Source organism: Limulus polyphemus, unplaced genomic scaffold (genome assembly GCF_000517525.1).
Source record: "Limulus polyphemus unplaced genomic scaffold, Limulus_polyphemus-2.1.2 Scaffold687, whole genome shotgun sequence".
NCBI classification, from domain to species: Eukaryota; Metazoa; Arthropoda; class Merostomata; order Xiphosura; family Limulidae; genus Limulus; species Limulus polyphemus.
The window spans coordinates 130,081-143,595 of NW_013666297.1; the positions used below are offsets into that span (position 1 = coordinate 130,081).

At 32.7% G+C, this 13,515-nt stretch overlaps 1 protein-coding gene across 4 annotated transcripts in view; it reads left to right on the forward strand.

Annotated features, from left to right (window-relative positions):
- LOC106459962 (prenylated Rab acceptor protein 1-like) overlaps positions 1-6,728 on the forward strand; it is a 14,313-nt gene extending 7,585 nt beyond the window's left edge. For all 4 annotated transcript variants that reach the window (XM_013919633.2, XM_013919635.2, XM_013919634.2 and 1 more), the window contains exons 3-6: positions 861-1,061; positions 3,514-3,611; positions 4,019-4,120; positions 4,859-6,728. In XM_013919633.2, coding sequence (XP_013775087.1) covers positions 861-1,061; positions 3,514-3,611; positions 4,019-4,120; positions 4,859-4,950 — 493 coding nt within the window. In that variant the 3' untranslated portion in view covers positions 4,951-6,728. The remainder of the gene's footprint in view (positions 1-860; positions 1,062-3,513; positions 3,612-4,018; positions 4,121-4,858) is intronic.
- Positions 6,729-13,515: the final 6,787 nt, after the last annotated feature.

Sequence of the window (13,515 nt, forward strand, 5' to 3'; positions counted from 1 at the left end):
TGTTTTACATATAAACTCAATCCAAACAAACATTGACATTAAAATAAATATATAACAGCAAATTTGTTACACTCTCTACTGTACTAATTTTACATGACTACTAAAAATACTGTGTAAAGTCACATCCTTCTCAGCCCTCATAATAGTTTCCCTAAAATTTAAGAAAGCCTCCAATTTGGGAATCATGATACAGAATTTTCTAATATTACAATAAAAGAAAACGTTTATATTAAAATTTCCTTCAATTTATTTCCACTCAATGTATCAGAGATTCCCTTATGTTAAAAAATCAGTATAAGCAATTCTCATAATGTCTTTTAGAACTTCTTCAAATACTTTGCTTCCAAAATTGAGTGTAAGCTTTCTTTGACATATAGTTTTTTCCATACAGTTAAATATGTTCCACATATTTAACTTCATATATGTACCTCATCCTTGGCACACGTACCTGCTAATTACTCATTTAAAATTTGTGTCATGTTTTAGAGTTTTTGTCCACTTCTGACCCAAGGAAAAACTTTTGAAAAGGCTATCTGTGTTTTTCTGATAAAACTACTAAGGAAATATCATATAAAGTAATAGTTAGCCTTTCCTTTCATCAACATTATTATCAAAACCGTGTATGTTACAGTTCATTCGAGACACATTATTTCTATTTAATCGACATGTATCTTCACAAACAAACATGTTCCTGAACTTGACAAATCATTCACACACGTATACACCAAGAATCTCTGAATAGATTCTGTCTTTTAGTGTTAAGTATCATTTCAAATACCTGATAATTGAAGATGATTTATATTGTGAATAATGTATTACTTATGTTCCTTTTTTGAAATGACTTATTACTCCTTTTGAAGGGGTATGGCCCTAAGCTCTAGTTCCCGGGAATGGCTGCAAAAAACACGAGAAAACATTCAACCATGGAATTCCTTCTTCGATATGCGGAAGCTCAAGATGCCTTCATCCATGTCTCAGAGCACCAAAAGAGTTGTGAAAAATATTGAACAATTCCAGAGCAACTATTTTTTTGTGTTTATTGTGCTTATTTTATACTGCCTGTAAGGTTCATATATTTGTCATTATGTCTTTCAAGCTAAAATTAACATATTTTCTATAAGTAAATGTACAGATAATTAAGCTTACTCACAAGAACAGTGGAGGTTTTTAATTACATATATAATGAAATAAAATTTTATGAATTTGTAATAAGAACAGTGGCGGCTCAGATTAGTTTATTAAATTAGTGATTTCACAAGCTATTTGCTTGTGGAAAACACGACTGTAGAGGTTATATGCAAATTTTTGAAAATATTAAGCATTTGATACTAATGGCTAATTAAGGATTTCCCATACTTTATGTAAGTAAATAAAGTAATTATCATTCAATCCCTAATTTGCTTTAGGGAGTTATAGAAGTTAAACAAGAGGAAACCTTTCAAATATAAATGGTTTAAGTATGTGTGATTGTTTATTAACTGTAGTCAATAATATGTAAATATTTATACACAGTTGTTGTTTGCTGCTATTTATAGTGGAGTGAAATTAAAATAAATTCACATGTTAAGCTTTTCAGTAAAAAAGTCATTGTGTAGAAACTTCTATTTATATCTTCAATATTAGTGCTAGTAAATACAGCTTTGATTTCATATCTGTTAAATACTGCTTGGCTATGCTGTACTTTATTTATTCAGTCTATTTACTCTAGCTAGCCTAACAGGTTCAAATGAATAAATATAACTAGTCAACAAATATCATTCCACCCAAACACATGTCTACATATATTCATAAATTATCTGGACCATATTATAGAACAGAATGCAGCCTTGATTTTCAAAAATTAAAAAGAAATGTTTTGATCAGTTTATAATAGTGTTTATATGTGCAGTACTTTAGATAAAAGTAATTCAATATTGTTTACAATAAGATACTTCAAACCATGTAAGTAAAATTAAAGCTGGAATGGGAAAAGTAACTTAGAGCATACAATGTATATTATTTTTATTTTTATAACTACAGATTGATATATATATATATATATATGTTAAGGATTAAAAATGTTTGTGTATTTTGCTAGAAACGTTTTTTCTATTCAACATGGCCTTAACGTAGTTTTATTTCCTGTTGATACTGAATGGAATTTTTACTTGAAATTCAACAGAAATATTGAATTATAATGAAGGTAGAGGAGAGTAAATAATATGAGAAATTTCTGTTTTGGTCATTGTTGGTGAAATACCCAAAGGGGAATTACAACAAGACTATTGCTCAACAATACTTTGTGATATTTGATGTACCTCACTACAAACCTGATAATAATTTTACCTGTGTCATTTTTCCCAGTATGAGTTTCTGAAAAGAGTAGTTTATTGATAGTATTAAAATACTTGTGCTTTATATCAGAGTTTATTAGACTAGCTGTGCTATAACATCTTATTTGAAATGTTATATATGGCATTCATTCATGAAGAACGATGGCTAAAATGAAGGGGTCATTAATCAAATGTGCACGGGGTCTGTCTGGTCGATATTAGAGAAGGAGTTGCACATTTGATTAATGACCCCTTCATTTTGACTTTGCAGTTAACCGGGGGTCTGTCTGGTCGATATTAGAGAAGGAGCATTAACTGTAATTCCACATTTACTATGTATATCTACATAAAATGTGAAAAGCTTTTAGTGAAATATATAAATATGTTTAATACAAAAAAAACAGATGTGTTACAAACGTAAATCAAGATATGTATGTGAATTAGCAACATCAGTCTGACTCGCATTTTGACAAGTTGGAGTGCAAGGTGATGTTATTATTCTTCATACAATTTACATATTTCAATTACATAACCTGTAGAATATGCAAAATGCATATCATCAATTTTTTTCAGTATCTCCCTGTATATTGTATCTTGTATTTACTCTCCTCTACCATAAACTATTACTAAATCAGCAATGTAGGGTAAAGTGAATTGTTAGTAACTCGAACATTAAATACATAATATCATGTTGAATGGCATGCTGTAAAATGTTGTGGTATGCATACTTTTACCCCTACCCAAGCATGTAAGGTTAACAGTGGCATACAATAGAATGTTAATGTATGTATTTCATATTTAAAGCCCATATTTGAGCTGTAAGTAATGATGTGATTAATGTACTATCAGTCACATTGTGATAAGTATCATACTTCCTGTATTACCTATTAATAGTATTAATTATTTAGCATTACATATGGTAAGATTTTGTGATATGAAATGTATTTGTGGAAAATATTGTGTTATATGTTTCTGTTTTTTGTGGTTAATGTTATTTATGGAGGTTAACTTGTATTTTTTTACTAATGATTAACGTATATTGTTACTGAAATGTTAGTGCTGCAGACAAGCTTACTTTTTTTTGAGAGTTTCTTACATTATCAGATATCGAAGGCCATTTTTCATGTGGTTTTAAATTTTTAGTTGCTTCACAATTAGATTAAGTATTCTTTAATAGACACCATCCATCTTGTTATTCCAGCCTAACTTCTCCACTGCTACTGATCGCTGTTGCAGTGAGTCTTGGTGCTTGTTATATTATCAGTTTGAGAAATGCAGAGCACAGATTTCATATTTTTGGTAAGAAAATTCTTGAATCAGAAATAAACAACCAAACTTCAAAACAACTCTTATATCACTGCTTTTATATATTTTGAATTTAAAAAAGTGTAAATCAAATAGTTCATTAAATCCTTAATATTATTATATATGTACTAGTTTATTACTAGATACTGGTGAAATCAGCTATAAACCATTTCTCAAAAATATCTTATTTGTGTTCCTATACTTGAAGCTGTTTTTTATCTATTATATTTGTATATATTTTGAAGCCTAGCCAGAAACAAATGTGATGTTAATGATTTTTTTCATCTAATTTCTGAATTAATTAATTCACATTTTTGTTTTATTATTCTTAGGTTTACTGGATAAAGACATTCTTGAAATTTTCATGAACTATTCATATTTAATTGTTGTTTTTGTTATAGGCCATGAGTTGACTCTTGCTCAACAGTATGGAATTGTGTCTGTGATTTCATTTCCTTTGTTCTACATGGCTGGTGCGGGCTCAGCAGTCTTTTGGGTTTTAGGTAAGTTTTAAAGTTCTTGTTAAATTTTGAAAAGTATCAAAATTTGAACTGTAAAACACATTGTAGCAATAATCTATGAGCCTGTAGCTTTAAATGAGTGCTGTGTTTGTGAAGGTAGCAGAAAATGCTGTGACAAACTGATTCACAAATCTTAAGTGTTTTAAAGCTAGATCAAATAGGTATATGAAGAAAATGCAGAAAACTGAAAGTATTAGTGTAATTTGAACTGAGAAAACTACATGAAAGTCATGAATGTTTTTATGAGACGTGTTCATATAACCAAGCCCTCCGTGGTAGACTGTGTTGAAATTTCCATTACTACTTTAGTAATAATATTGTTATAACTACAGTTATATTTAGTGATAGTAATGACTAATGATGCATGTGTTTGATTCTAGCCAATAAAAGCACTGAGTCTTGATAAATTATAAAGCAAAAATTCAAAATTTTGTAGAAGCATATATTTTGTTACTTGTTTGTTACAGTTGTTACAGAAATTTATTAATGTTGATTGCACAAAATGGATACACATATGTAAAATTTATTGTAATGGTAATAAAATCCCCTACTTTAGCTATGTACTTTTATAAGTATATTCTTTGTCTTAAAACGTCCAATACCTCTGAAGTTCATTTTCAAAGTAAAACACTTAAGAGTAGATGCAGGCTGTTTTGAAAAATATAGCAAATATTGCTATAGTATATATATATATATTTGTTGTTGTTGTTTCTTCAACAGGTGCTTCCTTCTTTTTCATAATGCTGCATGCTATCTTCTATTCCGTTGAGAGGAACGAAGAAGTTTTTGACTTGCAGATAGAAACTGTTTAAAGTGAGAAACGTAAATTTTGCATGAAATTTAATCACCAAAGCACTTTTGTGTGTTACATCAGAGAGGCTCACGTGTTGATGTTATTATTAATAGTCTTCCCATAATATAGCAGTTATTATAACACAGTTATCAGCTGCAGTCTCCCACAAGGTTAAATAGTGCTGTAACGGTAAAAAAGTGGGTAAACTAACCTTTTTAATGGTTTAAGTTTAGTATTGGCAATGGTATAGTAGGCACCAAGGGTGAAATCACTACACTAGTAATTCCAATTGTCTCAATCATTCATAATTTTGATGACAGAAGTGATAGAAGTATGTTTTTGTCTTGTGATTAAACATAGATCACATGCCTTTTCTTCCCTGTATGTGTTATTTTGTTACAAATGTTTAGATGTTTTATAACAGTCAGAAATTACTTCAGGTTTAAAGAACTGGTCCCAATAATATAATAGAGTGGTGGTTCTCAATCTGTGGGCTCCCTTCAGGTGGTCTGTAATTAAAGAAAGTAAGCAGCAGAATAGTGTATAGATCTCTCTCTGTGATTTGCCGTGATAAAAGAAAATTCAGGTGGTCATTGAACAGAACCACTGCATACACAAGGATTTCATCACATTTATTTTTTCTTAAATTATAAAACAAAAAGATATAATTGGCACACATATATATATATTTTAATTTGTTTTAAATTTTTTCCACAATATTTTAACATGCATAAATAAGACTAAAGCATATTCATTTTTCTCCCTTAAAAACTTATGTTTCTGCCTGTTTTTGTTTTCTTGATGTGATGAACTGTCACTTAAGTGTCAAACTACTCAGTTGAGTACTAAAAGAGTAATAGTTCCATTTATTATTTGCTGATGTGTTGCTCTAGTCTGTGAACGAAAAAACAAGTCAGTTATTCAGATTAACACACTACTGTTTAAAAGTACATGATAATGCTGTACAATCAAAGCTTAATAGTTCTCTGTTAAATACACTGTTGACTTTAGAAATGCTGTTAAGTCAGATGTTTTTTCTTTATGTGTGTGTGTGATTCATTCACTGGTATTTGCATAAAGAATTTTGCTGTCTAAAGTAATAGTTAACACACTGGAAGTAGCATATCAAAATCTCACCTTTTTTTTTCAAACCTCTTGTAGGATTATATTTAGTTTGTTCATCCACACTTGTTTGCAGTGTATTAATTTCTAAAGGTTTGGGTAAAATTTGTGATATTTTAAATGAATTATATCACGATGTAATTGAAACTATTCTACAATTGGTTTAAAAGTATTCTTTTTATTGTTCATTTTTAATGTCTGAAAAATTTTTTAGGAATAAAATTTTATTTCTCTGAGATTAATAAAGTTCTTTACACTGATAATGATAATCTGTAATTTTCTTTATAAGATCAGTTACGTATCCTCCAAAGAAGTCCAGTCTAGTTCTGTTATTTAATTTTTGACATGTTGATAATTATTTTATACTTTTGCAGCCAGTGAATTTTAATTTAAATTGTTTTTGTATTTATTGTCCAATAAAAGATAGACCAAAAAATGCAGAAGATAAAAGCCCGAAACTGTAAAGTATATGTGATAATAACGATGTGGGAGAGCATGTAAGACCATTTGAAATATAATTATAAATAATCTGTGTGAATGTAGAAAAAAACAAATATTAATGACCTTGTCTCATAAATTATATATTCTTTGTAGATGATATTAAAGTCATTGGAGAATATATTTTGATCCAAGATTCATTTTACATCACAGATGTTAAATACTTTTGTTCATTGTCTTGAGTGTTAAGTGTCTGGTTTGTTGTGTTAGAGAAATTTAACATTATTCAACACAACAATGCTAAACAACATGCCATGAAGCTAAAATGAATAAGTCATATACATATTTATCTCATTTACCTTCCTGCTTTAAATAAAATTGATTACATTTTAAGCTAATTTTGCTTTATTGCAAAAATTGGCTTAACAGTGACACCACTACTGCTTTTGTTACCAAGCACCCTGACAGATTAGGGAAACGATTCCGAAGTTGAAATTACTGAATAACCCTCTGGTGACTAAATGGTGCAACACAGTGTCTCTGGGACTGTCATTAGACATTTGTGCCTTGCATATCATCCTGCATGTAATCTCAAGATTTTGCAATACTCTGAAAGAAAAAAAATTAAATATTTTATAATGTTTTACAAGTTCTTGTGAGGGATTTTTTTAGCTTTATTAATAAGTACTAATTTATCAAATGATTAGATGTACATTTAATTAAAGAGATCATCATTTGTGAGTGAATGCAACATGTCTACACTATGCAATCCGAACATAGGACACCAGAAAAATCATGAAAAAACAGAAAAATTTAAAACTGTCCATATTGGTAAGTAAGTACCTTTGTACCAAATCCCATGTATGGTTCACAAAACTCCAAATTGTGCTTTCCTCACTGAAAAATTGAGCAAAAGAAGAAAATTCCAAAATTGTCTATATCTCAGCTTGGGACGTATAAAAAAAAGTAACTTTGTACCAAATCCCATGCAAATGGATGAAATGATGTTTCACATCCTAAAATTATGCTTTTTGTAGCATCTTAACCCCTCTATAATTACTATATATTTGTAAATAAATAAAGTATATTTGTAGCAAATCCCGTGTAAATTGGCTAAAATATAGCCGAGTAATTGACCCCAGAATTATGCTTTTTTGTGGACAAATTCAACTTTTTTTGTATGTCAATGTGTTGGGTGCATGAACATTTATATTTGTGCCAATTTCAATCTTGATTGCTGTAAATATTACTGCACAGGATCTCAAAATATACATTTTTGGGTTGTTTGACCTTTGACCCCATACAATCCTTAAAAAGGCCATAGAATGAAAAAGGGATCTTTGCATATTGGACCAAGGTATATCCCTATCAAATTTCAAGTCAATCTATCAATACAAAGAAATGGTGGTTGATTGAAAAGTTTGGAAGAAGAAGAAAATAAAAAATCAGTATCTCTTTCTGCAGAAACATAGTTTACAGTTGCCAACCATCAACTTGTACATCTTTTATATTAATTCATATTGTGTGTTTATGAATTTGTTAGTTTGTCCACAAATTCCTCTCACAGTCTTGGAGCTAATGGGACCACGTGTGGAAGTTGGATTTGAGGTGACTTGAAAGATATATTTTTCTATATGGGATAGCTACCCCCCCCCCCCCTAAGGGGGATAAAATGCCCCTGGAAGGTCATCTAGACGTCATGGGGGTATAGGAATAGATTTGCAGGGTTGCTGAACTAGAGCCTGACATCAAATTTTGTGATCCTAGCCCCCTCAGGATCCCAGGAGCTGCCATTTATGAAACTGAAAGTTCTGATACATCATTTGTTTGCTTCCTGTTAAGTTAGTTAACTGAAAATATGATCAATCATGGTTTAGGCCTATGATTCTATGTTTAAAGAAGTAATGTTGCAATAAAGATACTAATTTGACCACATATGTTTCGCAAGTTTGCTAGTTAATACATATCACCCAAACGAGTTCCCACAGGAACAGTAGTGCTCATGTATTCAGCATGGGGCCACTTGCACTTACCAGCAAGATTGGGATGGAAACAGAAGCTTAAACACAATGCATGTGTGGAATGTCCTGGAGATCAAGGGAAGTAAATACTGCTTTGAGAAGCTCTCTGAATTTTAGACATTGTACTCATTCAAGAGATTAAATTCTTAGGCCATGATGAGTACACATTTTGACACAGAGGCTGGGATGGCTATTGCATTTTGAGATGACAGAAACATCTGCTATGAACATTATGATAGCTCTTTATGAACAATCCAGTTAGTGCACGTGAGATTAACCACACCTGTATCACACAAAAGGTAACCACAGTATACCATGCTGAAAATTGGAGGTTCCTGTCTGACCTGTCTGATAACACACTTGTGTAGCCAGTAGTAGGATACTTCAATGCCAGACACTCCACCTGAAATGTGGGTGGAAATTTTAATGGCAGCGGTTTACATTCTGCTCTCTACAGTATTACCACCAACCTTGTACTACTAAACTCATAGAGCATAGAGGTCAGCAGTGGTCATCTTGTGTGAGGTGAGCATGAAAACTGGGAGATGTAGTAGTATAAAACAGTCTAGAAGCACATACAAGGATGTCAAGCTTTCTGGGTGTGCTTATACCCTCAAGCATTTCTCCACCATTGAGCAAAGTGAAGGCAACAACTTCTGCTATAAAGGATCACCCATACTAGTAATACTGATAAAGTATAAGAAGTACAAAATGAAGCCCAAGCTGAATTCATGAACCAGAGGAGGCAAGGATTCCATGTAATAGAGCTTGAGCTGCGTACAGATGGTGGCATAAAAACACCGAAACATGTAGTCATTTTAGGGCTGGTTCCTGTTTTAATAAGTTATTTGTTGTGTAATTTTGATTTAGTTGATAAAGAAATATATATATATACATCACTAAGCATTGCCTATAGCACACAACATCGTGATCTATAGTACAACTTGAGCAGGGTTCGTTGACAGGTGATATCTTGAAGAAGCGGGTAAAATATCACCAGTGACAGTTAAAGGGCCCTTAGTGGCTCAGTGGTAATTGTGAAAAATCAACGCTAAAAATTGGGTTTCGATACCCATTGTGGCCACAGTAAGTTAGCTCATTGTGTAGCTTTGCGCCTAACAATAACAAACCAAAACAGGTTAAGGAAAATCCGCACAAATCAAAGTATGGATGGTATTGTATAATATTATTAATTTGTAGATAATAAGTTTGGTAAAAAAACGAATTAAAAAATATTGAAATACGGAAAGCTTCATTGAATAACTATAACTTATGTAAGGGTTTCCGGAAAGATGGCGCTTTTTGTTATCCATGAAAGTTTGAACTTGTGTCAGTAAATAACAATACATAATGTTTACCCAATAATCTACAGTTTAATGCATTGGATATCTGGGTAATATTTTGGGAATTATTGTTGTTTCTCATTGTGTATAAATACAAGAACCATAAAAGAATAAACATAATGCGAGTAGTTTTAATAAAAATTCAACTTAGTTGCAGTTTTTTATTTAATGTAATAAGCAAGATTATGTAAGAACAAAATGTAAACTTTGATCCTTCAGTAGTGTGGCATTTTAATATCACTGTCAGTGATAAACATGTCTGCGCCTGTTACCGTGGTCTCTACGAGTACAATTGTACATTGTGATAGTGTAGGATTATAATCATAAATTTAAATGTAAACGTTGTAGACATTGCATCAGTAGATCTGATTTTATGAATAACTCGGTTAGAATCTGGTGATCTCTCGAATGAAAAAAGTTGCATAAACCTGAAAATAATTTCTGTAACGTGGTCAATCAATAAGCATAAATAATCATGTTAACACGTGCGAAAATAATACAATATGCTCTATATCAGTGGATGATTTCGTTAACGTATACAGTTACATATATATCGAAAATGTCAGTTTACTGCAGTGTTTGTTTAACAATTTTTATGCATGAACATACATCAGAAAATATTGCTTTAGTAAATATTTGACATATGCGAAGTGTACTCATTAAAGAATATTCCATTTGACAACAGTTAACACATTCCGTGTATGAAAAGTACGAAACGTAATAATCACATATGTTAAAATTGTGTTCTTCAGAGGCATGCACAAGGAAGCAGCAGGGACCAGACGCCCCCCCCCCCTCCATAACTATGCATACGGAGTTGGTAATTTTGGTTAGTGTAATTCTGTTTATTTATGTTTTTGTTTAACGTTCCCAGCTATAAAATACCCATCAGATTTAAACTGCTGCACACGGCCCTAGTGTTATTCATGCTGTAAGAATGTTTTTGTGATTCAGATTGAAATTTAAAAAAGTGTGATCAGTATGCACTATTATAAACAAATGGATAAACTGTCTTTGTTGTGTATGTTTTGGTAAAGTATTTAATAATTCAAGAACAGGCGTGATCGATCATACTTAAACTTTGCAAAATGACATTTAAATAAACTGTCTCTTAATATACACGTTCTCTTTGCAATTTCAAATATTATTATATGATACATTATAATAATAGATCAAATGGTCAGGGAGTAGCATACTTGGGCCATGGAAAAGTCTGAGAACCACGTCTACCAAGTCTTATTCATTTTATCCTGAATTATTAACTGATGATGATCAGTATGAGCACCATGCAGCTATATAAGATTGAAAAGTTATAAGGCACCTATTTAATAGAACAACATTCTTCAGTAGGGCCTCGCATTGTAAAAACCATGCATTGCACAATCTAGCCACTGACCTTTCCAACTGGTTCCGTCCAACTCCACAATGATCGGCAAACACCAGCCAAGCAAAGGAAAAAAGCAAAAGTTACTTTAGGAACCAGTCATAGGTGGACAGGTGCCAGACAGCCACCACTGAAATAATTGTTTGCCATCTGATCTCAGATGATCCTGTGTGGAACAAACATCTGATGCACTTCGGATCTTTGGGAGTCAGCCTAAACAAAAATAAAATAAATAAAGATTGGGCAGTGGATAAAGCAGGAAAAGCCTGCGAGCACCTATTTAAAGACAATCATAGCCACAGATGGTGCCTACAACACAGATAGTGAGAGGACTGGTTGGGCATTCAAGCTTTCCAGAAGCAGCACTGGGAGCCATAATTACGCTGTCCTTTGGATTGTCGTATGCAGTGAAATGCAAATAAGCAGTGCTGTCAATGTAATATTTTTAACTGACTCACAGATAGTACTTGGCAAAATTCAGAGTGGTTGGCCCTCAGATAAATGACAGAAAGCAAAGCAACTACGTGGTAAGAACCATCATTTGAATGAATGTGCCAGGCCATGCAATGATAAAGTTAATTGAGGAAGCCGAAAATATCGTAAGGGAATTTCTCCTATATGCTATCCCACGCACTCAACTTCTCGGCAGTAGTAAGACAAGAATGGAAACCATATGGTGTAGCTAGGAAATACAAACTATGGGAATCATTAGAATAGTATACAGATATAAATCCACTTGTAATATCATTAACTAAACTATTGACCTGTCGGAGCAACCTTGGATTATCATATAGTATTCATCTCAGCACAATACTTCATAATATTTCCTGATCGGACCTATCTTATCTATTTTATTAGATTTTTAAAGGAAATCAGTTTTACCTGAAAATACCACGATGATTCAGTAACTTACACCTCTTAGGTCTGAAGTTAGAAACAATGACAGCTATGCAAAGACCTTGGGGTTTTAAAGTAAATAAACTTAGATAACTTAAATCTAATATCAAGATGTTAAAGCTATTGAGCTTTAACACCCATTTCACGAATCAAAACTAGCAACTTTTCAAGATTGTTGAACTGGCTATTTCACCGATAGAAGTTGTTGTTGTTTGAAGTTAAGCACAAAGCTACACAATGGGCTATCTGTGCTCTGCCCACCACGGGTATCGAAACCCGGTTTCTAGCGTTATAAGTCCGCAGACATACCGCTGTGCCACTGGGGGGGGGGGCACCGATAGAAGTACGAGCGAATATTTTTAGGTGAGTCGTTTTTCACACTGCTTTGAGGTTATAAAATTAGAGCGCTATGACAAGTACCTTTTCGGTCAGAAGTACATGCATCTTTTTTAATGAAAAAGTGTCAAAAACGATAGATTATGCATATATACCAAAAAAGTATTATATCCAACAAGTACGAATAAGCATGGCCAGGTCGTTAGGGAGCTCGACTCGCAATCTGAGGGTCGCGGGTTCAAATCCCCGTCCCACCAAACATACTCGCCCATTCAGCCGTGAGGGCGTTATAATGTGACGGTCAATCCCACTATTTGTTGGTAAAATAGTAACCCAAGAGTTGGCGGTGGGTGGTGATGACTAGCCGCCTTTCCTTTAGTCTTACACTACTAAATTAGGGACGGCTAGCGCGGATAGCCCTCGTGTAGCTTTCCGCGAAATTCAAAACAAACGAATAAGCATATGGGAATAATTCTCGTAAAAATATAGTTTTCATATGTCAAATATTATAATTCCTTAGTGTCCATGTATATATAGGTATAATATTGAAGCAGTTGTATGTCGAGAAGCCTGTTCTTCGAATACGCTCTTTTTCATAGTGGAAAACTTATTTTTTTATCTATTTGTGAATTGCAAACCAGTTAGTCTCAAAATCACGTTGTTGCTTCGATATATCCAAAGCGTCTCTAGGGTTCATAAAGAGAATTTCAACAAATAGTCTTCTTGTTGTTGTTTGAAGTTAAGCACAAAGCTACATAATGGACTGTTTGTGCTCTGCCCACGCGGGTATCGAAACCCGGTTTTTAGCATTGTAAGTCCGCAGACATAACAATCTCTTGATGTGATACAAAAGAATAAAAGGCCAATTATACCTGCCTTGATCACCTAACAACATTAAATTCTTCTCGAAATGGTGTATTTAAATGTTTTACACTCACAAAAAAGAAACCTATCATTCTATGGGTATTTGAAGAACTTGTAGCATTTCGCCACAATTTCATTCTTCGTATTGTTAGCCGACACTCACTACTATAAAGGCTTGG